Source organism: Larimichthys crocea, chromosome IV, assembly GCF_000972845.2.
Source record: "Larimichthys crocea isolate SSNF chromosome IV, L_crocea_2.0, whole genome shotgun sequence".
In the NCBI taxonomy this organism is placed as follows: Eukaryota; Metazoa; Chordata; class Actinopteri; family Sciaenidae; genus Larimichthys; species Larimichthys crocea.
The window spans coordinates 3,091,237-3,112,790 of NC_040014.1; the positions used below are offsets into that span (position 1 = coordinate 3,091,237).

Sequence of the window (21,554 nt, forward strand, 5' to 3'; positions counted from 1 at the left end):
AACACATTTTTGTCCTCACAATGTGATCAATAGAATTTAAAACTTGCATGCAGACTTCATCAATGATGGTTGGAGGAATCATTAAGAATTTTTAAACCTTGGATCATTTGAAGCATATTTATATCTAGATTGTATGTTCTAGCAGATTGAAAAGTTTCCTGCTGCCAAAGTGCATCGTTACAGTAAAAAGGCTCCTGTCATGATGAGAACAGAAAGTAATAATGTGTGTATGTATATACTTGCGCACTTGCAGTATGTGTAGACAAATGATTTTTCACATTTTTACGTTCACATTTAAGTGTTTTTATCGTCAAAATAAATACATAAGAAGAAAGCACATTTGGATACATAACAATTTTCTACCCATCGTGTATGTGTGTAACACACATCTTGCGATGTTTCAGAGTGAACAATGATTGCCACTTCTACCAATTTCCTCTAACTGCCTAATTACATAAGCACGGAGCCCTCTGTCACTCTGCCCGTTACTATAGCGACGCCAGCTCTGCTCTGGCTTCTGGCTTGGCCGTCTCCCCGACTGCCACTGTGGCAGCGTGTGTTAGGTGGATGGGTGGGTGGGTTTTTGCTGGGTGCGAATGCTCGGTCTCGGAGTTGGCAGCGGTTCCAGCGGTGACAGCAGCCGCTTCGCTCAGATTAATGGAGAATAATTAGTTAACGGCTCTGAGATGGGTGTCATTCATCATAGGGAGATAGGAGGGAGGAGAGCGGGGCGATGGAAAGGAGAGAGTTATAGATATATGCCGGCTGAATACATGATTGTCTTTAGGGGATGACGAATGTGCTCTTGCTAGAGGAGAGGAGACCCAGCCGAGCAGGCTAACACTGGATTAGAGTGCAGCTTAGACAAACATGTAGCCTTGCAAGCTTTGAACATGGGCCCTTACCTCGCCAACTGAACTGAATCTAGCAAAAGAAGTGAAGAGAGTGAAGGAATTACTTACAACATGTTGATTTTATTTTAAAAAAAGGATTTTAAAAAGTGGTTAAAATGACCCTCTTTGTTCTGTGTTTTATTCTAAATCCTATAAAGACTATACTGTAAATGACTACTGAAGGATCTAGTGGCTAGAGTGAGTGTATGGTATCCATAGCAACAAGTGCAAAGCAAGTGAGCATAGACGTAAGGTGCCTGTTGTATACTGTGTTATTTTTATAGCTGCTGGTTATGTTTTTAATTGGCCTCACATCTCTAACTGCACAATCTCCTCCTCCTTTCCACTAGTGTGTTTCAGTCCCTGTAACCTTCCTGGATTCACGTGTTTTTTTCCTGAAATGGTCAGTAACACGGTGCTCTTTGTGTAACCTGTAAGGGCAGACACCTTGCTCTTATTGAATTAATCATGTCGCTCTGCCGCACCGCCGCTCTTGACCTTTTACAGAGAACATGCGTGCATTTCGTTTCATCAATGGTTAGACGCATAATTGATTCATCAGCGGGTCCTGCACCTAATGCAGTTGGACACACTTGCCACATAGGCCACACTAGCAATAACCCTGCTCTCAAAGACTTATTAATTATCCCGGGAAGATTAATGCATTCATAATTTACAATGAGCGCTTAAATGAACTGTGAGAGTGACGGAGAGGATCATGATGATTGTGCCACAGTAATAATAGTGATTCTTTTATTTTATTTTTTTTTCATGGATGAAGTAGCATTTAAGAGCCCCCCAGAAGGAGAGAATAATACATTGACAGGACGGGTGTCATAAAAACAACATGTAAGGAATAAAACTGCAATATTGTCATCAAAAATATTTTTAGTGTGAGAAAATAAACCTGCATGGAAGAGTAAAACATATAATGGCAAACAATATAAATAAATAAAATGGCATCATTAAGTTCAGTGATAAGATGACAAAGGATACTAACTGCTACAGAAAGCAATCTATAAAAATGGATTTTGAGGTTAGATTTAAAAACCGAGATCATGCCAGCGGACCAAACGTTAAATGGAAGACTGCTGCAGGAGGCCATGCGGCAAAATATCGATCAGCAATTCATTCTCGTCCAGAGCAGCCAAAAGACTTGAACTGGTTCACCGTTAGAGGTCTCTGGGGACCGCTGGAAGTTCAGTCTTCACAAATGTAATGATGGTACACTGTATTTAAAAGTAAAACCCATTCAAGGCTTTTAGAGGTGACATCACTGTTCTACCTCCAGCAACATATGCACAGACATTTGTGGTTGACTGTGTCACTTTAGAGGTTTGGTAGAGGTCACTTACTATGCTGGATGATTTCCATATTTACAATATCATGTCCGAACAATTCATGTCAGGTGAGGTGGATTGAGGCTTTAGGCTGTCAGGATGAGCTCACTTGTAAATGGTGGATATAAGTGAATGTTATTGGGATTCTATGATAAGATGCTCTAGTTTGCATTCGCCTGCACGGTATCCGTTTGCAGGAGTGCTTGAGTCAGGTAGGGTCCAGGCTCCATCTAATTGAGGTCCCCTGGGTTAATGTGGTATACCTGATCCATACTTCCTCTCTCTGGCTTTGTGATGTCTTCACTTCGCTTAACTCTGAGTCTTCCCTGTCTGGAATGACTCCATCCTGGAGTTGACAAAGCATGAAATGGAGGGGGGGATCGGGTGCATTCGCCAAGGGACTTTTTCCTCCGCGAGAGGCACACATAGATTTCCATTCGGAAGCAAACAGTGTCACAATCCCTTTGTGTCACTCTTTTGAAGTTTATGCTGCTCCATTAATCCCTTGGGCAGGTTGACATGAAAAGTCAATAGCTTAAGAATGGATAGAGCTCAACTAAGATATTTACTGGAAGGTGTTAAATCCCAGATTGTCTTTAAATTAAAGACCACATTCAAAATAAATGACTTTGTAAAATAAAGATCAATAGATATATTTTGGTATTTTATGCCTTCCATTGCTACTACCATGTTACACATGACTAAATAGACACCATATGACACTATAGGATGTGAGGTTTAAAGATTTTTCTCTCCGCAGTCATCATCTCAATTATCAATAAAGCCCAGACTGTGCAATCACTTCTTGGCATCACCACTGATTCACACCCAATGCTGCCTTTTGTTGTTATGAGTGTGTTGGAGTATTCTTATCCTCATGATGTAGGCTCATACAGCAGGGAGTAATGACATCCACTGTTGTCCCTCTAGGGAATCAAAAATATAGTTCTGCTCCTAGAGTCCTATTTGGTAAACCTTTTGATATTTTTCATTTAAAAGTCAATTTTGTTGACTTTTAAAAGTGGTGCTGGTTTACTTGTCTAAAGTGCAATAGTGCTCACTCCAGCTTGCTGCAGACTTTCATTGTCACCCTACTAACAAGACTAAATAAGTTACCACCAGGACAAATATTCCATATGTACGTAAAGAATTTCAAAATTGAATGCCATTGGATTTTTTTGGCATAGTTATGTTATGTGGAGTGCCACCCTCGGGAAGAACATCACAATTTAGCCTCACTGTTGATAAGAAAAAGACTTACTTCATCAGTGCTTCGGGGGGAAGTTCTTTTTTTTTTTTACTCCATTGTTATTTTTATACACTCACTGGTCCAGAAACACACATTCAGCATTGAGCATTAGTTCAAGCAGGACACAAAGTCTCAGCTAACAATCCCAGCTGCTAGTGGCTGATCTCAAGCCAGCCTACATCAGCTGATAGCTCAGCCGCATTAGCCTGCCTATCCCTTACTGCTTCTTGTGCAAACCACTTTGCAACCTGCCAATGTCATTTCTGTTGTCACTGATGCCTGCTCTGTTCTGTACCCTATGGAGGTATTTGCTGCTCCACTTCCTGCCTTAGGCTCTCCGCATATAGAGGTGCTAGGAGGTCCCAGAAGAGAGCAGTGAAATATAACTATGTGCAGTTGTAAATAAAAGTTTCTTTAACTAAAACTTACTTTCTGATAGAAATGCACATTGGAGTGCAGCTTGAGAGAGAGAATGATAGCCTAGCCAAGCACCCCCTGAACCTGATGGCATTCTATATTTTCATGTCTGAACCAGATCCAAGCTCATTTTACTAGTTCTATCTATCTAGTGTTATCCTGTCATGCACCTGTTTTTTACATGCTTATAGCTCTTTGCACCTTGTAGATGACCATCCAAAAGCATTATTTTATTTAACCCTATAGGTAGATTTATACCAGACTTCTTCGTTTCTACATTTTTATCCAAACCCAGTCCAGCCCATCAGGCTTATATCAGGTATCCACACTTAATGCATACATAGAACCTACAGTCATGCATCTTTTGAGATTTTAGAGTGGTGGAGCAGTCCACACACTGTACTGGCTGGTCTATGCTGGACTTTAAAGCCGTCATCCCACCGGTTCCCATGTAAAGTTCCCACAGACTGAGATCCTGCTGCCTAGGAACCCTCCTCCACAAAGTTCTTGTTTGAATAGGCTATATAATCAGACTTTATGGATAGCAAACCCATCAGTATGTTGTCCACCATACTTGCATTTTGAAATATAGTGATATATAAATGTATGAAACCTCCAAGGGCCTTAGACATTTACTTAGTTTGCTGATGTCTTTTTTTAGTGTTTTGTATCAGCTCTACAGATGCAGTGTAGCAGCATTACCATACTCTAAAACTTCGATGCCAGAGCTCCCCACGCAGTATATCACTTCTCTGACAAAAGCAACCTCCTGTATAAAAAAGAGTAACGTAACATTATTTTAATAGAAACATGTATGGCAGCCCAGCCTTTAGGGACATATGCTCAGCAGCTCTGATATGGTGAGTCATACCCCATCTTTCTTCTCCACTGATGTAAACTGAGGCCAGGAGAAAAGGCTAGCGGGCCGATTGCGTGCAAATGCACTGGACACCCTCCGGCCTGTCACTGTGTAATCAGACAGAAAATAAGACCTAATTCATGATTCCTCAGGATTCTACTCCCACTCTCTGTTTTACTGATGCATACACATGTACAAGCACACAGAAACGCACACACACATAAATGCTTTAGAATGATATACTATTATTGACCACTAAAGCCCAACAGACAAAGGGGTGTAAATAGTAAAGTCATGGTGCGACAGATTAACTACACTGGCAAGAAATATGTTCCTCTCTTTTCTCACCAACTTTCTTCCTGAAAACGAACATACAAACACACAATTACTTGTGCTACTTATGCAAACTCTGGCAACCTGAAACATTAACCAAACTATCAACACTACATGCCTGAACCCTCATTAACCCAATCCTAACCTTGAACTTAAAAACTAATTGTCTGTTTACTGTGTCTTAAGAGTGAGAAGGCAGTTGAATCCCATGAAACTACTGAATGAAAACCTGTGCAAGGTCATGACTGAATGTACAGTATATACACTGGTAATAAGGCAAAATAGTATATAATAAACACATAACCTTAACATAGTTACATTGACCTGACCACTACTAAACTTGAAAGGCTTTAAGACCAATTCCTAGCCCTCAAAATGCCCACTGAAGAAGTAAGAAGTGACCAAACTGTCTTCAAGTTACAAGAAATGACTTCAGCATCCAGAGTTTCAATATTAAAGTTTGGATTGGTCACATCTCAGTTTTAGAGTTATAGTAGTTTAAAGTTATTTGCTTGTAAAACAAGAAAGTATTTTGGTTCTGTGAACCCCATTACAGTATAGTTTGGGCTTAGATGTTACAGCATTAAGTATGGCATGGGGTCCATTACAGTTATTTGACTTGAGGATCAATGTATATTGACATTTGAAACCACCAGTCAGTTAAGAAGTTCATCAGTGACATCAGTAATTAGAAATCTGCAGGAGGTTTCAGAATCTAAAACAATAAGGAAAAGTGTATGGGGCATACACAGCTTATGGTTTGGAAAAATCAAATTAGTTGATACAAGCTTATCCTCCAAAACTGATAAACCTTAAGCTCACTTTGCAATCAATCAGTAGTTGATGAAAAGTGTTAGACATTTCTTGATTTTTCTGATTGGTCCAAAGGAGCAATGGCTAATGGTAAAATAACCCCTGGGGAAGAGAAAGGGGCTTAAATGTCATCGCTAATCAATAGAATGTTTCCTTTGACAAGCTGTCACTAATGTCAATCAAGTTCAGGATCAATATATATTGATGAAAAAGAATGATTTCATTCTGTTCTTACTATGTGTATGCTATATAAAAAAAAATGTCTCCACTCAGACTGCCCTCCATCTCCTCCTCCATGCTCTCCCTGGAGATCACACTCCTCTTAGGTCTCTCCACGGGTCATATTCATATCACTGCACTCAACCTCCATCACATAATACTGTCTCTGTGGGATTAAAGCAAAATGAAGGACAACATCTGCTGTCAAAAAAGCATTAATAAAGAGCTTATTTACCTTGATGAAGAAAGAAGAAGCACAGTGCTGAGTGAACCAAGCCACCTCAGTTAAAACTTTAAACAACTCCTCTCATGAGCATGACAAAGCTGAATATTTGATCGAGTTCAGTTCTATCTGATTTTTTTTAATACCCTGTCCACACAGACAGTGAAAGGAGAAATATTTAAGCAGTGATGGTAGAAACAGAACAGTTCTATGTAGCCATGTGATGATGGAAAAACTTTTTTCAGACCTGTGCCCATAAATGTTGTTTTGGAATATTCATGAATCAATTTAAAGGGAAAATCAATTTTCTGGTCTGAACCTTTCAAGGACAGCCAGGTTATGGCCCCTGTTGGGCAAGTAGGGAAGTATCTTCCTTAAGAATACTCAAACAGGGAGGTAAACATGCTGGAGATCACATACAGATACATTTAGATGAGGCACTATTCATCCAAGAAGAGAAATCCTCTTTTGGCTTGCCCCCGCTCAGGATAGGTCAGAACACAAAACAGCATCCCTTGAGCTGGTAGGCTGCTCAAGGACATTTAAGCACAAACTTGAACCCTGGTCCTCCTTTTCTGAGCGTGCGGACTCCCATCACTCCTTGATAAAACTCATCAATTTAGAACATGTTATGGAATTTTCTATCCTTAGGTTACACAGGGTTAAGTGTGGTCCTTGAGGTCCTTGAGTATTAGTTGTTTGGCTTTGCTTGAGAACAATAGGTGCCAGTCTATCTCAACACTGTGGTGGCCAAGGTCGAAGGGGCCTTATGTTACCTTCCTAGACATAACAGAAAGCTTGCCGTTTACGTTTTTTTAACATAAGCAGACAACAGTGTCTCCAGCCTAGAATGTGCTGACGGTAACACTAACATGGGCAAATACATTCTATTTGACATAGCAACCCTTATAAGGAAATGGATGGATGAATGGAAGTGATCCAATGATCTCTGTTTATTCATGGGTGCATTGCAAACAGGAATTGTTAATTCTACATATCATATCATATCATATCATATCATATCATATCATATCATATCATATCATATCATATCATATCTCATAGCATAAGTGTAAACAAACAGGTTGTTGTCACCCACAGTGTACACTCAATCAATGACAGCATTATACGTGGGCATACTGCCTTCACCTCAATACATTTGAGGTGAATAGAATTCCTTTGAACAAGTCAACAGTTGCCAAGCTTGATAACTGGTCCTCCATTACTTAGCAGACCACACTTACTACCTTTATTTATTTACAGTATTTAATCATTTATTTTCTTTTTGGTGGCCTAAAGCTCCCAGTTTATTAAGTACATCACTATGGGCGCATTGCCAAAGTGTATTCCTGCTTGGAGAACCCAACTGCAGCAATAAGTTTCCAAAACAATAATTGCTTTCCTAGAACAGAGGGAGATACAGTTTGGGTTGCTCCAAGAATATGAGGATCCTTCCCAGAAGATGTTCTCTCTCCACAGTAACTGTCTTTGCTCTGCTGGCTGCTTGCCTAATTAAAGGTCAGTTAGCTAGCTGGGTGCCAAAGCAACGAAAACACATTAAAGGGAAATGCCACTCAATAACACAACGCGGTGGAGGTTTGTGAACATTGGATGCTCTGTCCCCTTGTCTGGAAAAGCTGTATCACTCTAAGGGCAGGGTTCGTGAGAGATAATGAGCTTGCACAGACTGCTCAAGGCCTTTCAGCTGGACATATGAGCTTTTTTGGCACAGTAAAAGGATTCATCCTTTGAGTTCAGATTGTGCTCTGATACAACTGTTCATTTTACTTGTGCCCCCCAGTGAGCATGACTTGGGTGAGGATGACATCTATGACTGTGTGCCATGCGAGGACGATGGGGATGACATCTATGAGGACATCATTAAGGTGGAAGTACGACAACCCATGGTGAGAACTTGATGATTAGGGATGTTTGTTTTTTAATTAGTTATTGATGCTTTGTGAATATTGTGACTCTGATGCCTGCTGAGGGTCTCTAACACACATTAATTTGACTTATTACATGTAAATCTAAACTCTATTAAACTCTATTCTCGATTGTTGCCAAGGATGAACATATAGTGCTAAAAAGTGAAAACACACTTTATATTTCTGTGATGTGCATTGTCATTGTCTCTGGGGCCATCATACAGTATCTGCATGACGTCTCATCTCTTCCTCGATGTCTCTTACATAACTGGTGATAAATTTGACTTCTGACTTGCTTTGCCTTTCTCATGCTGCAGATCAGATACATGCAGGTGAGTGCCACTATGCTTGTGACTCACCTCCCACCCCGTCAGCTAACTCCCTCCACCACTTCATTTAAAAAAACAAACTCACAGCATCCCAAGAGAACGACCTGCCAGTTAGATTACTGACCTGTGCATAGAGGGAAAAGGAGAACCCATCTGGTTCCCAGTCTGACTCAGGGCCCATTGGAGACGCTTGTGACTTCAGCTCGGTGACTACAGTGTTAACTGATGTCAGCGTGGACCACCAGCTGCCACATGGAACCATCAAAGCACGAGACAAATAAACATTATCGTGCTGGCTATGAGCCTTGTTTCTGATTGGTTGATTACATGCTGGATTGAGGCCTAGACTGGACTTGCATTTCTACATTATTAGCCCCATTTTTTGTATTATCAACAGCCAAATATGTCCCAGATGGCTTAGTTCGTTTTTTCCACAGTCAGGCTGCTTATATCACCACTATAGCATAGAAAATCAGTGTATAAATAAAGTTTCTCTGCATGTTTTTTTGTTTGTTTGTTTTGTTGTTTTGTCCATGGTCATTTGGGCGAGTCACTGACAATATGCATTACAGTATATTGTTCTTTCCAAGAAACACGTGTTTATAGAGAATGCACATGTTCGTACATGGAGACTTACTCAGACATCAGACATCAGGTCTAATGAGAAATGCTCTATGTAGATAAGTTTATATATTTCCCCATCCACCCCCTCACAAACATGCCTGCTGGCATGGATATAAAAACAAAACAAGAAATCTTGAATCATCTACATATACATACGTATGCCTCATTTGGCCAGTCTGCCCACGGATACAGTGACACACAAATGCTCAACGGCTCATATGCCTCCATTTATCGCTTTACTCGAGCCATGGGTGAATATTTTGATCTGATTCAAGCTGATTTGGAAACTTTAGTTGTTGTTATTATTATTATTATTATATTGATTGTGTTTTTGTTTAGTTTTTTTCCTTTTGTTCCAGCAGCTTTTGGTTTCCGTTCATTTTCAGACATCAATTAGCAAAATCCAATCAATTTCATACCCAGGATTCCCTGGATAGCGGTATTGATAATGAGTAGATTATCCTGTTGAATCGCAGACTCTTGAAACCAGTTTGAGTCGTGTAATCAATCATGGTCAACATCAAGTCGGCATTAATTTTTGTCATGGTACATTATGGTTGCATGGCAATACAGTTTAAGTGTAAATTGATTGGAAAAGTCTGCACTGCATTATCTCCTACAGATAGCGCAGTGTGATGGATTACACAGCTCGAGCAACTTTCAGGAGTGAGCTAATAGATGTCATACTGTTTGGAGATGAAGAGAAACCAATTGCTGCCAGGAGGGGTAGAAAACATGTTTCAAATTCTAAAGCACAGAAGCACAGTTTGCAAAACGCTTAGCTGTGATCACATATAAAAGACTGAAAAAAAATGAAATAATAATCAAGCTCTGATATAATTAAAATCCAAAAAGGATAAGCGTATTAAAACATGTAGACCAGTATTATGTTAAAAAATAAAATGATAATCAGTAATCCAGAATCGTGCAGTTAAACTGTCCTGACTCATTATATCTCCTTTTCTCACCGTAGAAAATGGGTATGACAGAAGATGACAAGAGAAATTGCTGCTTAGTGGAGATCCAGGAGACTGAAGCGAAGTACTACAAAACTTTAGAAGACATTGAGAAGGTAAGTGTCACAATGTGACATCTGAGGGTACTGATATGTTCATTTTTATCATGGTGCAAGCAATGTCGTGTTAAAGTTCCCTTTTGTCATTTCTTCTTCATTGGTGTCTTAAGCCTGTTGGCCGGGGTCACAGCATGGAAATGTCAGCTATTGGCAGATTCATTGGGGAGCACAAATGTCATAGGGGCCGATCGATTTGGTTATTATTAGCTCAGCCACCACAGGAGACGCCAGTCATTGCGTCTTTAGGGCTTTAGGTATAGACCCACACACCACAGACGCAAGGACATATATGTGAATACACGCACACACACAGCGGCAACAAGTATTGGTGAAGTTATCCAAAAAGTTCCAAAGTTATCCTTGCGTCTTACTGACAGCAAATTGCATTATACTCATTAATCCCCAAATCCATGAAAGACTTCTGATTATGTAATTTATGATCTTAGGTGCATAGTAAGCATCTCAAAAGTGTTAGGAATTATTGTAAAACCAGATTGGGTTTGAATTTTGCTTGGTCATGGTTCCAATCATTAAAACGTCTACGTCAGTTGTCACATAAAACAAAACCATACACTTGTTCTCAGTTTGCCTTAAAGCAGCCAAAGCAAAAAGACTTTGCTATGTTTAGTGTAATAAATAAAGTCCTAAACATCCAAGAAAGGTTATACTGTTACATCTCTTTCTTTAATAAATAGAAAAATATAACTGTACACCATCCAAATTCAAGTTTCCCTCTTTTACCCAACTAAGATCAGCTTAATTACCTTGTTAACTCATTATAAAACACACATCATTTAAACGTGACAGAAACATCTTGGTTAGTCTTTCCACTGTTCCAGCAATCACATACACATAAATCATCAATTCAACAAGTTACATGTGAAAATATTCTGGTAAAATTACTGTTTACTGGCCTTGAAGAGAGTGTAGATAATGGCTTCAGTTCCCCGTCAGAAAGGACGCCTACACAGTCTTCACAAATGGTCTGAAGAGCAGAATGAGCTGTTTTCTAATAGAACTTTTTTTTTTGTTAGATGCATAATGAGACACTTAACTTTGAAATCATATCAACATTTTTACTATTTCAAGTCACACAAGAATCATAAACTCTCTCTCTCTCTCAGACACACACCACATCCCTGTGTTATAATGGACCATTGCTGAGATCAGTGCTGCTAACACATCACTTTTCCACATTGACAGATTTCATTCGCAATTTGATGGAGCGCCACAAATCACCCGCTCCTCTAATTTCATTAAACCAAATGTGTATCCTGCGTTTCCCGCGTCAGGCAAACATGAGAGTAAATGAGAATAAATAACCTTCTTATGATCAGAGGACTCGTTAAGCGTAATTGAGTTGGGGTTAATAAAGCCTGTCATCTCTCCATTGCTTCTAAGTTGATCTATTTGTTATTATTATGATGATGGAATGTGACAACCATAAAACAATGTTAGAGAAACAGTGGGCAGGTTTTACCTCTGTAAGCATAAGTGCAGTGTAGAGAACAGCTGTATAGCATGTTTTAATGGCACATTCAGTGTTATAGCCTGAAATTAAATAACTTCAAACATAACATGTGGCTCCATTTTTTTACAGTGTGGTGTGGTATTGATTTTTTTTATTTTTGTTGTTTTTGCTGCAGTTATCTTTCTGTTGTGCTGTCCTTCACATAAATTCTTATAGATCTCCTAAAAGCTTGGCTGGAGTTTTATACCATTCTATCAATACATTTTAAGTGAAAAAGTCCCTTTTGAGAGGGACACGTGTTCACTGATTCATCTCTTGTTTCTCTTCAGAATTACATGATCCCGTTGAAACAATTCTTGAGTCCACAGGACATGGAGACTATCTTTGTCAATCTTGAGGTGAGTGACCGCTCAAGCAAAGAAAATGATGTCTATACAGTACGCCTGGATGTGTTGCACGCCGAGTGAATAATTCAGTATGGGTATGGGTGGCTGGATGAACAACAGGATGTGTTGTATATATGTATATTAGGGGTGGAACGGTATGCAAAGATTATGGTCCGATGTGCACTGAGATGTTCGTCGTGCTTCAGTGTTTTTATCACGGTGGAGGAAAAGAAAAGATTTCTTTCTGAAAAACTAAACTGTAATTCTTGCAACAAAAAGCAACATTTCAGTATCACATAACATCATTATTAGACAGACATATATTGACATAGACTGTACTATACTAAGAAGACATGTGTCATAATTTGAATCATAGGGCATTGTATGCTAATAGATAGATAGAGATAGATAGATACTTTATTGATCCCGAAGGAAATAATATATATATATATATATATATATGTGTGTGTGTGTGTGTGTGTGTGTGTGTGTGTGTGTATATAAGCATATTATATAAGCAATGTCCTGCACTGAGGATGGATACATATTCCATTGCACATCTCTTGTAGTATGAAATAACTATCTACAGTGTGTATCTATCTATAATAATAATATAATGTAACTTTATTAAGAAGACTCATAGGAAAGGTCCATAGCACGCAGCATAATGAACAATATACACAAATACATTATAAAATACATTGAATACATAGCAGTACATAAAATCACATACAGTACAGACTCGAGCTCCAGTGGCTTCACAGCTACCTTATACAGCTACCTTCACAGTTAATGAGCGTTTGCTGAATTTACAAGCAGGTATGCAACTGTGTATGAATGAAGAAATATGCATTAGAGTGGGTGGATTCTAATGTTTATTCTGATGTCCACTCAGGATGTAATCAAAGTCCACTTTGCCCTCCTGCGAGCCATCGACCTGAACATGGTCAGTGGAGGAAGTGGTCTGGGCAAGATCTTCCTCGACTTCAAGGAAAGGTCAGTAAGCTGAATGAATGTGTATGTGTTGTTGGTCACATGTCGGGTTATGTTATCTACACCGAGTGTACAAGTAAATCTACTTGTAGTAGAGAAGCTGCACTTTTCTTCTGCTCTTTCATATTCAGGCGGCTGCATCAAGTAGAGTATCCACAGATCAGTCGGAGGATTGCTGGGATTAGGGTTCAAAGAATAAGTCAATTACAGCAAAACATGTTAGAAGAAAGAGCTGAGAGAGCATGTAACCAATTGTTCCCCGTTCAAGCAAAACGATCACATTAAATCCACTCAAGGCTGCACTGGCTTGCACAGTTGTCTCTCCTATGTGTGTATTCTTTGCATTTCTAGCTCTTTGTCTGATTCTTAAAATACTAAAGTCTCCAAGTGCACTAGGAATAATGTTTCTGCAAATCGATTGTTTCACTTGTTTTCAGAAAGTAACATTTCACAACTTCATTATAGACAGAGATGACTTGATATTTCATGAGATTCCAGTCCTGTACGGAAACACTGAACAGGGAGATTTATTAGCGAACAGGGTTTTCTCTGAGATGGATCTCCATTTTGCCCAGCTGCTGAGCAACGTGCAGATAATTTGCATCCCTGAGGAGAGCTGTGATTTGCCTCCCTGCTGTGCAGAGTGTGGCTGCTTCATAGGTAATGGTAATGACGGTGATGATAGGTTCTGGTCCCAGTCATGATTCCATACACAGCCATGGATATGCCACTCTCCTCAAATGATACCGCCATTACTGCAAAAGCAAGTCACACACTTCACTGCGTGAATGAGTGTGTGTACGAGTTCTTGCGTGCACGAGTATGTATTATATTCCTCTGCACAGTGATCCTGAGAGCACACATACTTTTTTCCTTCCCATTTCTTTGGGCGACGTCAGTTTGCATAGGTAATAGGCTCATCGCAGGCCTCTTCCTTAAGCCTAGAGGGCCATGTAACACAAAGTTAGTCTGACACTAGAGACTCGATTCCTACTAATAGATAAAGGCAGGCACATACTCCCTACCTCTATCTCATGCACGCACACACACATACTCCTTCCTGGTTGAGCTCATCTGACTCTCTGATCTGATTGAGCAATGGTTGGATATCTTAATTTGCACGCAAGCCTAGATAAGGTTCAGCTAGCCAAAGGTCCCTGTAAAAGACTGGGAGGTTGTCACATTGAAACTCAGAATATACACATGGAGAGAGAACTGGAGGAAATACAGAAGGAGAGTTAAGCAGAAACGGTTGTCTGAACATTTTCATTGTTGATGGCATAGGTTCAACCCTTTTTCCTGAAGAGTAATAGCCTTATTGAAGTTACAGCAGCAAATAATTTCGTAAACAGATGTCAGTTTAACTTGAAGTAAAGCTGAGCTCCTCTTTTGTTTTTTGTTTTTTTTGTGTGTTTTTTTGTTGAATTTGGTTTGCTGGATTCTTTAGATGAAATGCTACACCCTGCACCCACATGTGATTGTGGAACATGTCATGTCATGTTGAAACCTGCTCCCATTCAGCCACAAGAGCATCCATAAGGTGATATGGTCTGGCTCACAGATGGTGTTCACAATTCATCCCAAAGGTGTTGGATGGGGATAAGGGTCAGGTCTTGTTGCAGGCCAGTCAAGTTCTTTCACAGAAAACTGGGAAAACTATTTCTTTACAGACTCTTTGTGCACAGAGACAACCCAGATGTTTAAACTTTTGGCACACGTTGAAAGCACACTAAAGTAAAATATCACTCCATTTGTTGGTCTTTAAGATTCAGGGCCCATATTGGTAACTAATATCTACCAGGTTCTTTTGTCATGGATTTGATACTGCTAGATTCTGACAGAAATATCTAACATTTACTTTCTATTCATAAACAAATTTGCAGATGACATACCCTTTATCGTTAATATTTATCTTCAGTGACATTCTCCAAAATTCATCACAGGGTTATTTTAAGAAATCGCTTCATTAGATTTGCAGATTCTGTGCGTCACAGGCTTCGGGCTGTCTGCATGTGATTGACATGTATACCTGCCTCATTATGAGCCACTGCTGTGTTTTGTCCCTCTGTGGCAATAAGCCAACAGTGACCGGGGGATTTGGGCTCACACAGCACTGCTCTCATCAAGCACCATGGTGATTTTTCTGAGGACCTGGCTTGGCATAATTAATTTGGTCATCTATCGCCTGTAAGTCCCTCTGACCTTTACAACAATGTGCTTGTATCTTTTTTTGCTCACGTCTGTGCAAAAGATGAAAAGCCGTTTTTTGTTTTGTTCTATTTGTTACTGAACTGAATGCCACCCTGAAAATGTCACTGGTTTATCTCGACGACTTCTCACTCCCTAAGCATCCAGAGCTGGGCTGAATGGAAAAGTGCACTCAGAGGAAGCTCTATAAACTAAATGGGCACCTAAGTACCCTCTTGTTGATATCCTCATTTGCGACATTCCCAAACTCATTTCCGGAGTAATCTGGATCCCTGATATCCTTGCGGTGCCTAATCATGGCCGCACTATGAGCCTTTTTATTGGAGGTCGTTGCTCTATGTTCTCCTCCATTTGCTGTGTGCTGGATATGTTGAGTGGAGGTGAGGGGGTCCCAATGCCATGTGTCAGAGATTATTAGCTGGCTCCACAGCCTGTCACTTCTGGTTTGCTTGGAGATTTCCTTAGTCGCCTGGTTCGGCTCGCAGGACTCCACGACGGTGGGGGTTAAGGCCCAGGGCGCAGTTACTCAAAATTGCATTTTCTGTGAAATAACATGCGCGACAGCATGCTCATTATGAAGGAGGCGAGCACTGCAGGGCGTTATCACCGGCACTGAAAAGAATATAAACAGCTATTTTTTACCGCACCAACAAACTCTCCAACCCGAAGGAAAACTGTCTCAAACAACTTCTGCTGCTTTGACTTTTCTTTGCTGCTCCTTTTCTTCATACCCACGCCTGTTTGCAAACTTCTTGTTTTTTTTTAAGTTTTGAGAGCTGTGGGTTTTTATAATAGCACAAGTGAAAACTTGCCAATTGCCTCAACTATGAGAAAAAAAGATGTCAGCTTTTGCAATAGTTCAAACTTAAACAAGACCAGGAAAGGCAAGGAAGAACAGTGCAAGCTACTCGACAGTGATGTAAACAATGTGGGATTTGAAATGCCTCAAAAATCAGCTTTGCAAATGTTTTAGGAGGGAAAGGCAATTCAACACTTTTTTGGACCTCATACACACAATACATTTTGGGGAGTAACATGCAATGTCAACATAATATTGCTTGCATAAATCGTCCACAGGGCACCATGAGGCTCATTCTGCTGGCCTAAGGACCATGATGCTTCTTTCCTTGAGCATAAAATCCTCCTTTAATCAGTTTTCATCCTTTGTCAAGGAATCTGGTTCAACATTTGTTCAAACACATAAGGAGAAAAAAAGAGGGCATAAAAGATGGCATCAAAGCGGGCAGCATTTGCATCCGTAAAGCTCCTCTCTGGCAAATATTATTAGACCTCACTGTTGGAATCTAACTATGATTGTTTGGCTTTATAACTGTTTGAATATTTTGCATGAAGTAATGCTGTGATCATTTCATCCCCCATCGAAACTCATAAGACATTCAAGGCCATTCTAGCTGCTTTGAAAAAGGCTGATATGTATAGCAATAGCTTGAGATATCCAAATTAATGTTTGAAATTTAATTAAGATAGTAAACCCTGAATTCAGAGCAGACACAATACAGTATTTTAGATGGCAAATATCCAAGCTGAGTTACAAAGAAAACAGGATATGATGAGTCGTTGCCTCCCACAGCGATGTGTCCAGACGTGGTTGACAAGTAAGGAGTATGCTTATCAACGTGTCACGGACTAATTATGGATGATTGGGCCAAGAGTGGATGCATGCTGCACTGTGCTTGTGTGTCATTAGCCCTTTTGTTCCACTGCCTGTCTCAGTGAGGAGGACAAAGACTCTGACTAGCCTCTCAAGTCCCAGATGAAAGGCTGTTATTAAATGTGTAAATATATAACTTGTTTCCACACAACATGGCGTCTAAAGATCCACTTATTGTTTGATTAGTTGTATAAGTGATATTTTAGTGTCACAAAGAGACCTTCCTTGTTTTTGTATGCACTGAAGACCTACAAGGTGTCATCATCTGCGTAGTGCAAAATACTGTATTATTTGACATACGCACAGGGTTTTGCTCCCTGCCTTTCTAAGATGCCGAGCAGACAACTGATATGAGAAAGAAAATAGCATGGAAACAGTTGTACTGACTCTTTTTCATGTCAGACGTGCTGATAGACACTCAAAATGATACATAATCATTATAGTGCTTATTGTTTCAGGGAAACGATGACATAGAACCACCATTTAAGGCTGATATGGCTAGTTGCATACTTACATATCTGACTGACAAGCTGGAACTTCCATGTGAACAGTGCCAAGAGCTGCAGTTCCTTGAACAACCACTTGAGGCTGGCTCCAAAAGTGAGCCAATCTCCATAAGCCCTCATATTAAAATGCCCAACCTCACAGCAGAAATAAACATGTTTACAGCCTTGTACAAAAAACAGTTTTGGTTTCTATAGCTCAGTGGTCGGCAAGTAAGTTTGGACACGGGCCAATTTTTTTTCTGACAATTCCATCGCGGTCCATGACCATGCTGAGTGAGAAACCGCACGTATGTTCTACGTCAACTCCTTCCAAGTAAAAATCTGACTGTGCGGGCCTTATGGAGATTGGCTCACTTTTGGAGCCAGCCTCAAGTGGTTGTTCAAGGAACTGCAGCTTTTGGCACTGTTCACATGGAAGTTCCAGCTTGTCAGTCAGATAGTAAATATGCAACTAGCCATATCAGCTTTAAATGGTGGTTCTATGTCAATGTTTCCTGAAACAATAAGCACTATAATGATTATGTATATTTTGAGTGTCTATCAGCACATGTCTGACATGAAAAAGAGTCAGTACAACTGTTTCCATGCTATTTTCTTTCTCATATCAGTGTCTGCTCGGCATCTTAGAAAGGCAGGGAGCAAACCCTGTGCGTATGTCAAATATACAGTATTTGCACTCGCAGATGATGACACCTTGTAGGTCTTCAGTGCATACAAAAACAAGGAAGGTCTCTTTGTGACACTAAAATATCACTTAACAACTAATCAAAATAAGTGGATCTTTAGACGCCATGTTGTGTGGAAACAAGTTATATATTTACACACATTTAATAACAGCCTTTCATCTGGGACTTGAGAGGCTATAGTCAGAGTCTTTGTCCTCTTCACTGAGACAGGCAGTGGAACAAAAGGGCTAATGACACACAAGCACAGTGCAGCATGCATCCACTCTTGGCCCAATCATCCATAATTAGTCCGTGCACGTTGATAAGCATACTCTTACTTGTCAACCACGTCTGGACACATCGCTGTGGGAGGCAAAGACTCATCATATCCTGTTTTCTTTGTAACTCAGCTTGGATATTTGCCATCTAAAATACTGTATGTGTCTGCTCTGAATTCGGGTTTACTATTCTTAATTAAATTTCAACAATTAATTTGGATATCTCAAGCTATTGCTATCATATCCGCCTTTTTCAAAGCAGCTAGAATGGCCTTGAATGTCTTTGAGTTTCGATGGGGGATAAATGATCACAGCATTCTTCATGCAAAATATTCAAACAGTTATAAAGCCAAACAATCATAGTTAGATTCCAACAGTGAGGTCTAATAATATTTGCCAGAGAGGAGCTTTACGGATGCAAATGCTGCCCGCTTTGATGCCATCTTTTATGCCGTCCTTTTTTCTCCTTATGTGTTTGAACAAATGTCGATTTTCATCTCTTCACTAAAAATGTAAAGATGAACCAGATTCTGATTAAAGGAGGATTTTATGCTCAAGAAAAGAAAGCTTCATGGCCTTAGGCCAGAGAATGGCCTCATGGTGCCCTGTGGAGATTTATGCAAGCAATTTATGTTGACATTGCATGTTACTCCAAAATGTATTGTGTTATGAGGTCCAAAAGTGTTGAATTGCCTTTCCCTCCTAAAACATTTGCAAAGCTGATTTTTGAGGCATTTCAATCCCACATTGTTTACATCACTGTCGAGTAGCTTGCATGTTCTTCCTTGCCTTCCTGGTCTGTTAAGTTTTGAACTATTGCAAAAGCTGACATCTTTTTTTCTCATAGTTGAGGCAATTGGCAAGTTTTCACATTGTGCTATTATAAAAACCCACAGCTCTCAAAACTTAAAAAAAAAACAAGAAGTTTGCAAACAGGCGTGGGTATGAAGAAAAGGAGCAGACAAAGAAAGTCAAAGCAGCAGAAGTTGTTTTGAGACAGTTTTCCTTCGGGTTGGAGAGTTGTTGGTGCGGTAAAAAATAGCTGTTTTATTCTTTTCAGTGCCGGTGATAACGCCCTGCAGTGTCGCCTCCTTCTAATGAGCTCGCTGTCGCGCATGTTATTTCACAGAAAATGCAATTTTGAGTAACTGCGCCCTGGGCCTTAACCCCCACCGTCGTGGAGTCCTGCGAGCCGAACCAGCGCGACTAAGGAAATCTCCAAGCAAACCAGAAGTGACAGGCTGTGGAGCCAGCTATAATCTTGACACATGGATTGGGACCCCCTCACCTCCACTCAACATATCCAGCACACAGCAAATGGAGGAGAACATAGAGCAACGACCTCCAATAAAAAGGCTCATAGTGCGGCCATGATTAGGCACCGCAAGGATTCAGGGATCCAGATTACTCCGGAAATGAGTTGGGATGTCGCAAATGAGGATATCAAACAGAGGGTACTTAGGTGCCCATTTAGTTTATAGGGCTTCCTCTGAGTGCACTTTTCCATTCAGCCAGCTCTGGATGCTTAGGGAGTGAGAAGTCGTCGAGATAAACCAGTGACATTTTCAGGGTGGCATTCAGTTCAGTAACAAAAGAACAAAACAAAAAACGGCTTTCATCTTTTGCACAGACGTGAGCAAAAAAAGATACAAGCACATTGTTGTAAAGGTCAGAGGGTCTACAGGCGATGATACCAAATTAATTATGCCAAGCCAGGTCCTCAGAAATCACCATGGTGCTTGTGAGAGCAGTGCTGTGTGAGCCCAAATCCCCCGGTCACTGTTGGCTTTTGCCACAGAGGGACAAAACACAGCAGTGGCTCATAATGAGGCAGGTATACATGTCAATCACATGCAGACAGCCGAAGCTGGTGACCACAGATCTGCAAATCTAATGAAGCGATTTCTTAAAATAACCCTGTGATGAATTTTGGAGAATGTCACTGAAGATAAATATTAACGATGAAGGGTATGTCATCTGCAAATTTGTTTATGAATGAAAGTAAATGTTAGATATTTCTGTCAGATCTAGCAGTATCAAATCCATGACACAAGAACCAGGTAGATATTAGTTACAATATGGGGCCTGAATCTTAAAGACCAACAAATGGAGGATATTTTACTTTAGTTTGCTTTCATGTGTGCCAAAAGTTTAAACGTCTGGGTTGTCTCTGTGCACAAAAGGTCTGTAAAGAAATATTTCCCAGTTTTCGTGAAGAACTGACTGGCCTGCAACAAGCACTGACCCTTATCCCCAATCCACCTTTGGGATGAATTGTGAACACCATCTGTGAGCAGACCATATCACCTTATGGATGTCTTGTGGCTGAATGGGAGCGAGGTTTCAACATGACATGAACTGTTCCACAATCACATGTGGGTGAGGGTGTAGCATTTCATCTAAAGAATCCAGCAAACCAAATTCAACAAAAAAAACAAAAGAACAAAAAACAAAAGAGGAGCTCAGCTTTACTTCAAGTAAACTGACATCTGTTTACGAAATTATTTGCTGCTTAACTTCAATAAGGCTATTACTCTTCAGGAAAAAGGGTTGAACCTACGCCATCAACAATGAAAATGTTCAGACAACCGTTTCTGCTTAACTCTCCTTCTGTATTTCCTCCAGTTCTCTCTCCATGTGCATTCTGGTTTCAATGTGACAACCCTCAGTCTTTTACAGGGACCTTTGGCTAGCAACCTTATCTAGGCTTGCGTGCAAATTAAGATATCCAACCATTGCTCAACAGATCAGAGAGTCAATGACTCAACCAGGAAGGGTATGTGTGTGTGCGTGCATGAGATAGAGGGAGGGAGTGTTGCCTGCCTTTATCTATTAGTAGGAATGAGTCTCTGTGTAGACTAACTTTGTGTTACATGGCCCTCTAGGCTTAAGGAAGAGGCCTGCGATGAGCCTATTACCTATGCAAACTGACGTCGCCCAAAGAAATAGGAGGGAAAAAAGTATGTGCGCTCTCAGGATCAGTGCAGAGAATAAATAACATATCTGTGCACGACAAGAACTCTACAACATCATCACGCAGTGAAGTGTTGTGACTTGTTTTGCAGTAATCGGC

At 40.2% G+C, this 21,554-nt stretch overlaps 1 protein-coding gene across 7 annotated transcripts in view; it reads left to right on the forward strand.

The window, feature by feature from the left end:
• vav2 (vav 2 guanine nucleotide exchange factor) overlaps window positions 1-21,554 on the forward strand; it is a 195,297-nt gene that overhangs the window by 145,808 nt on the left and 27,935 nt on the right. For 4 of the 7 annotated variants that reach the window (XM_027278581.1, XM_027278578.1, XM_027278582.1 and 1 more), the window contains exons 5-8: window positions 8,148-8,253; window positions 10,201-10,299; window positions 12,103-12,171; window positions 13,055-13,155. In XM_027278581.1, the coding sequence (XP_027134382.1) occupies window positions 8,148-8,253; window positions 10,201-10,299; window positions 12,103-12,171; window positions 13,055-13,155 (375 nt within the window). Of the gene's footprint in view, window positions 1-8,147; window positions 8,254-8,591; window positions 8,607-10,200; window positions 10,300-12,102; window positions 12,172-13,054; window positions 13,156-21,554 lie in introns of all 7 variants that reach the window. The other 3 variants (XM_027278576.1, XM_027278580.1, XM_027278577.1) reach the window with 1 other exon arrangement.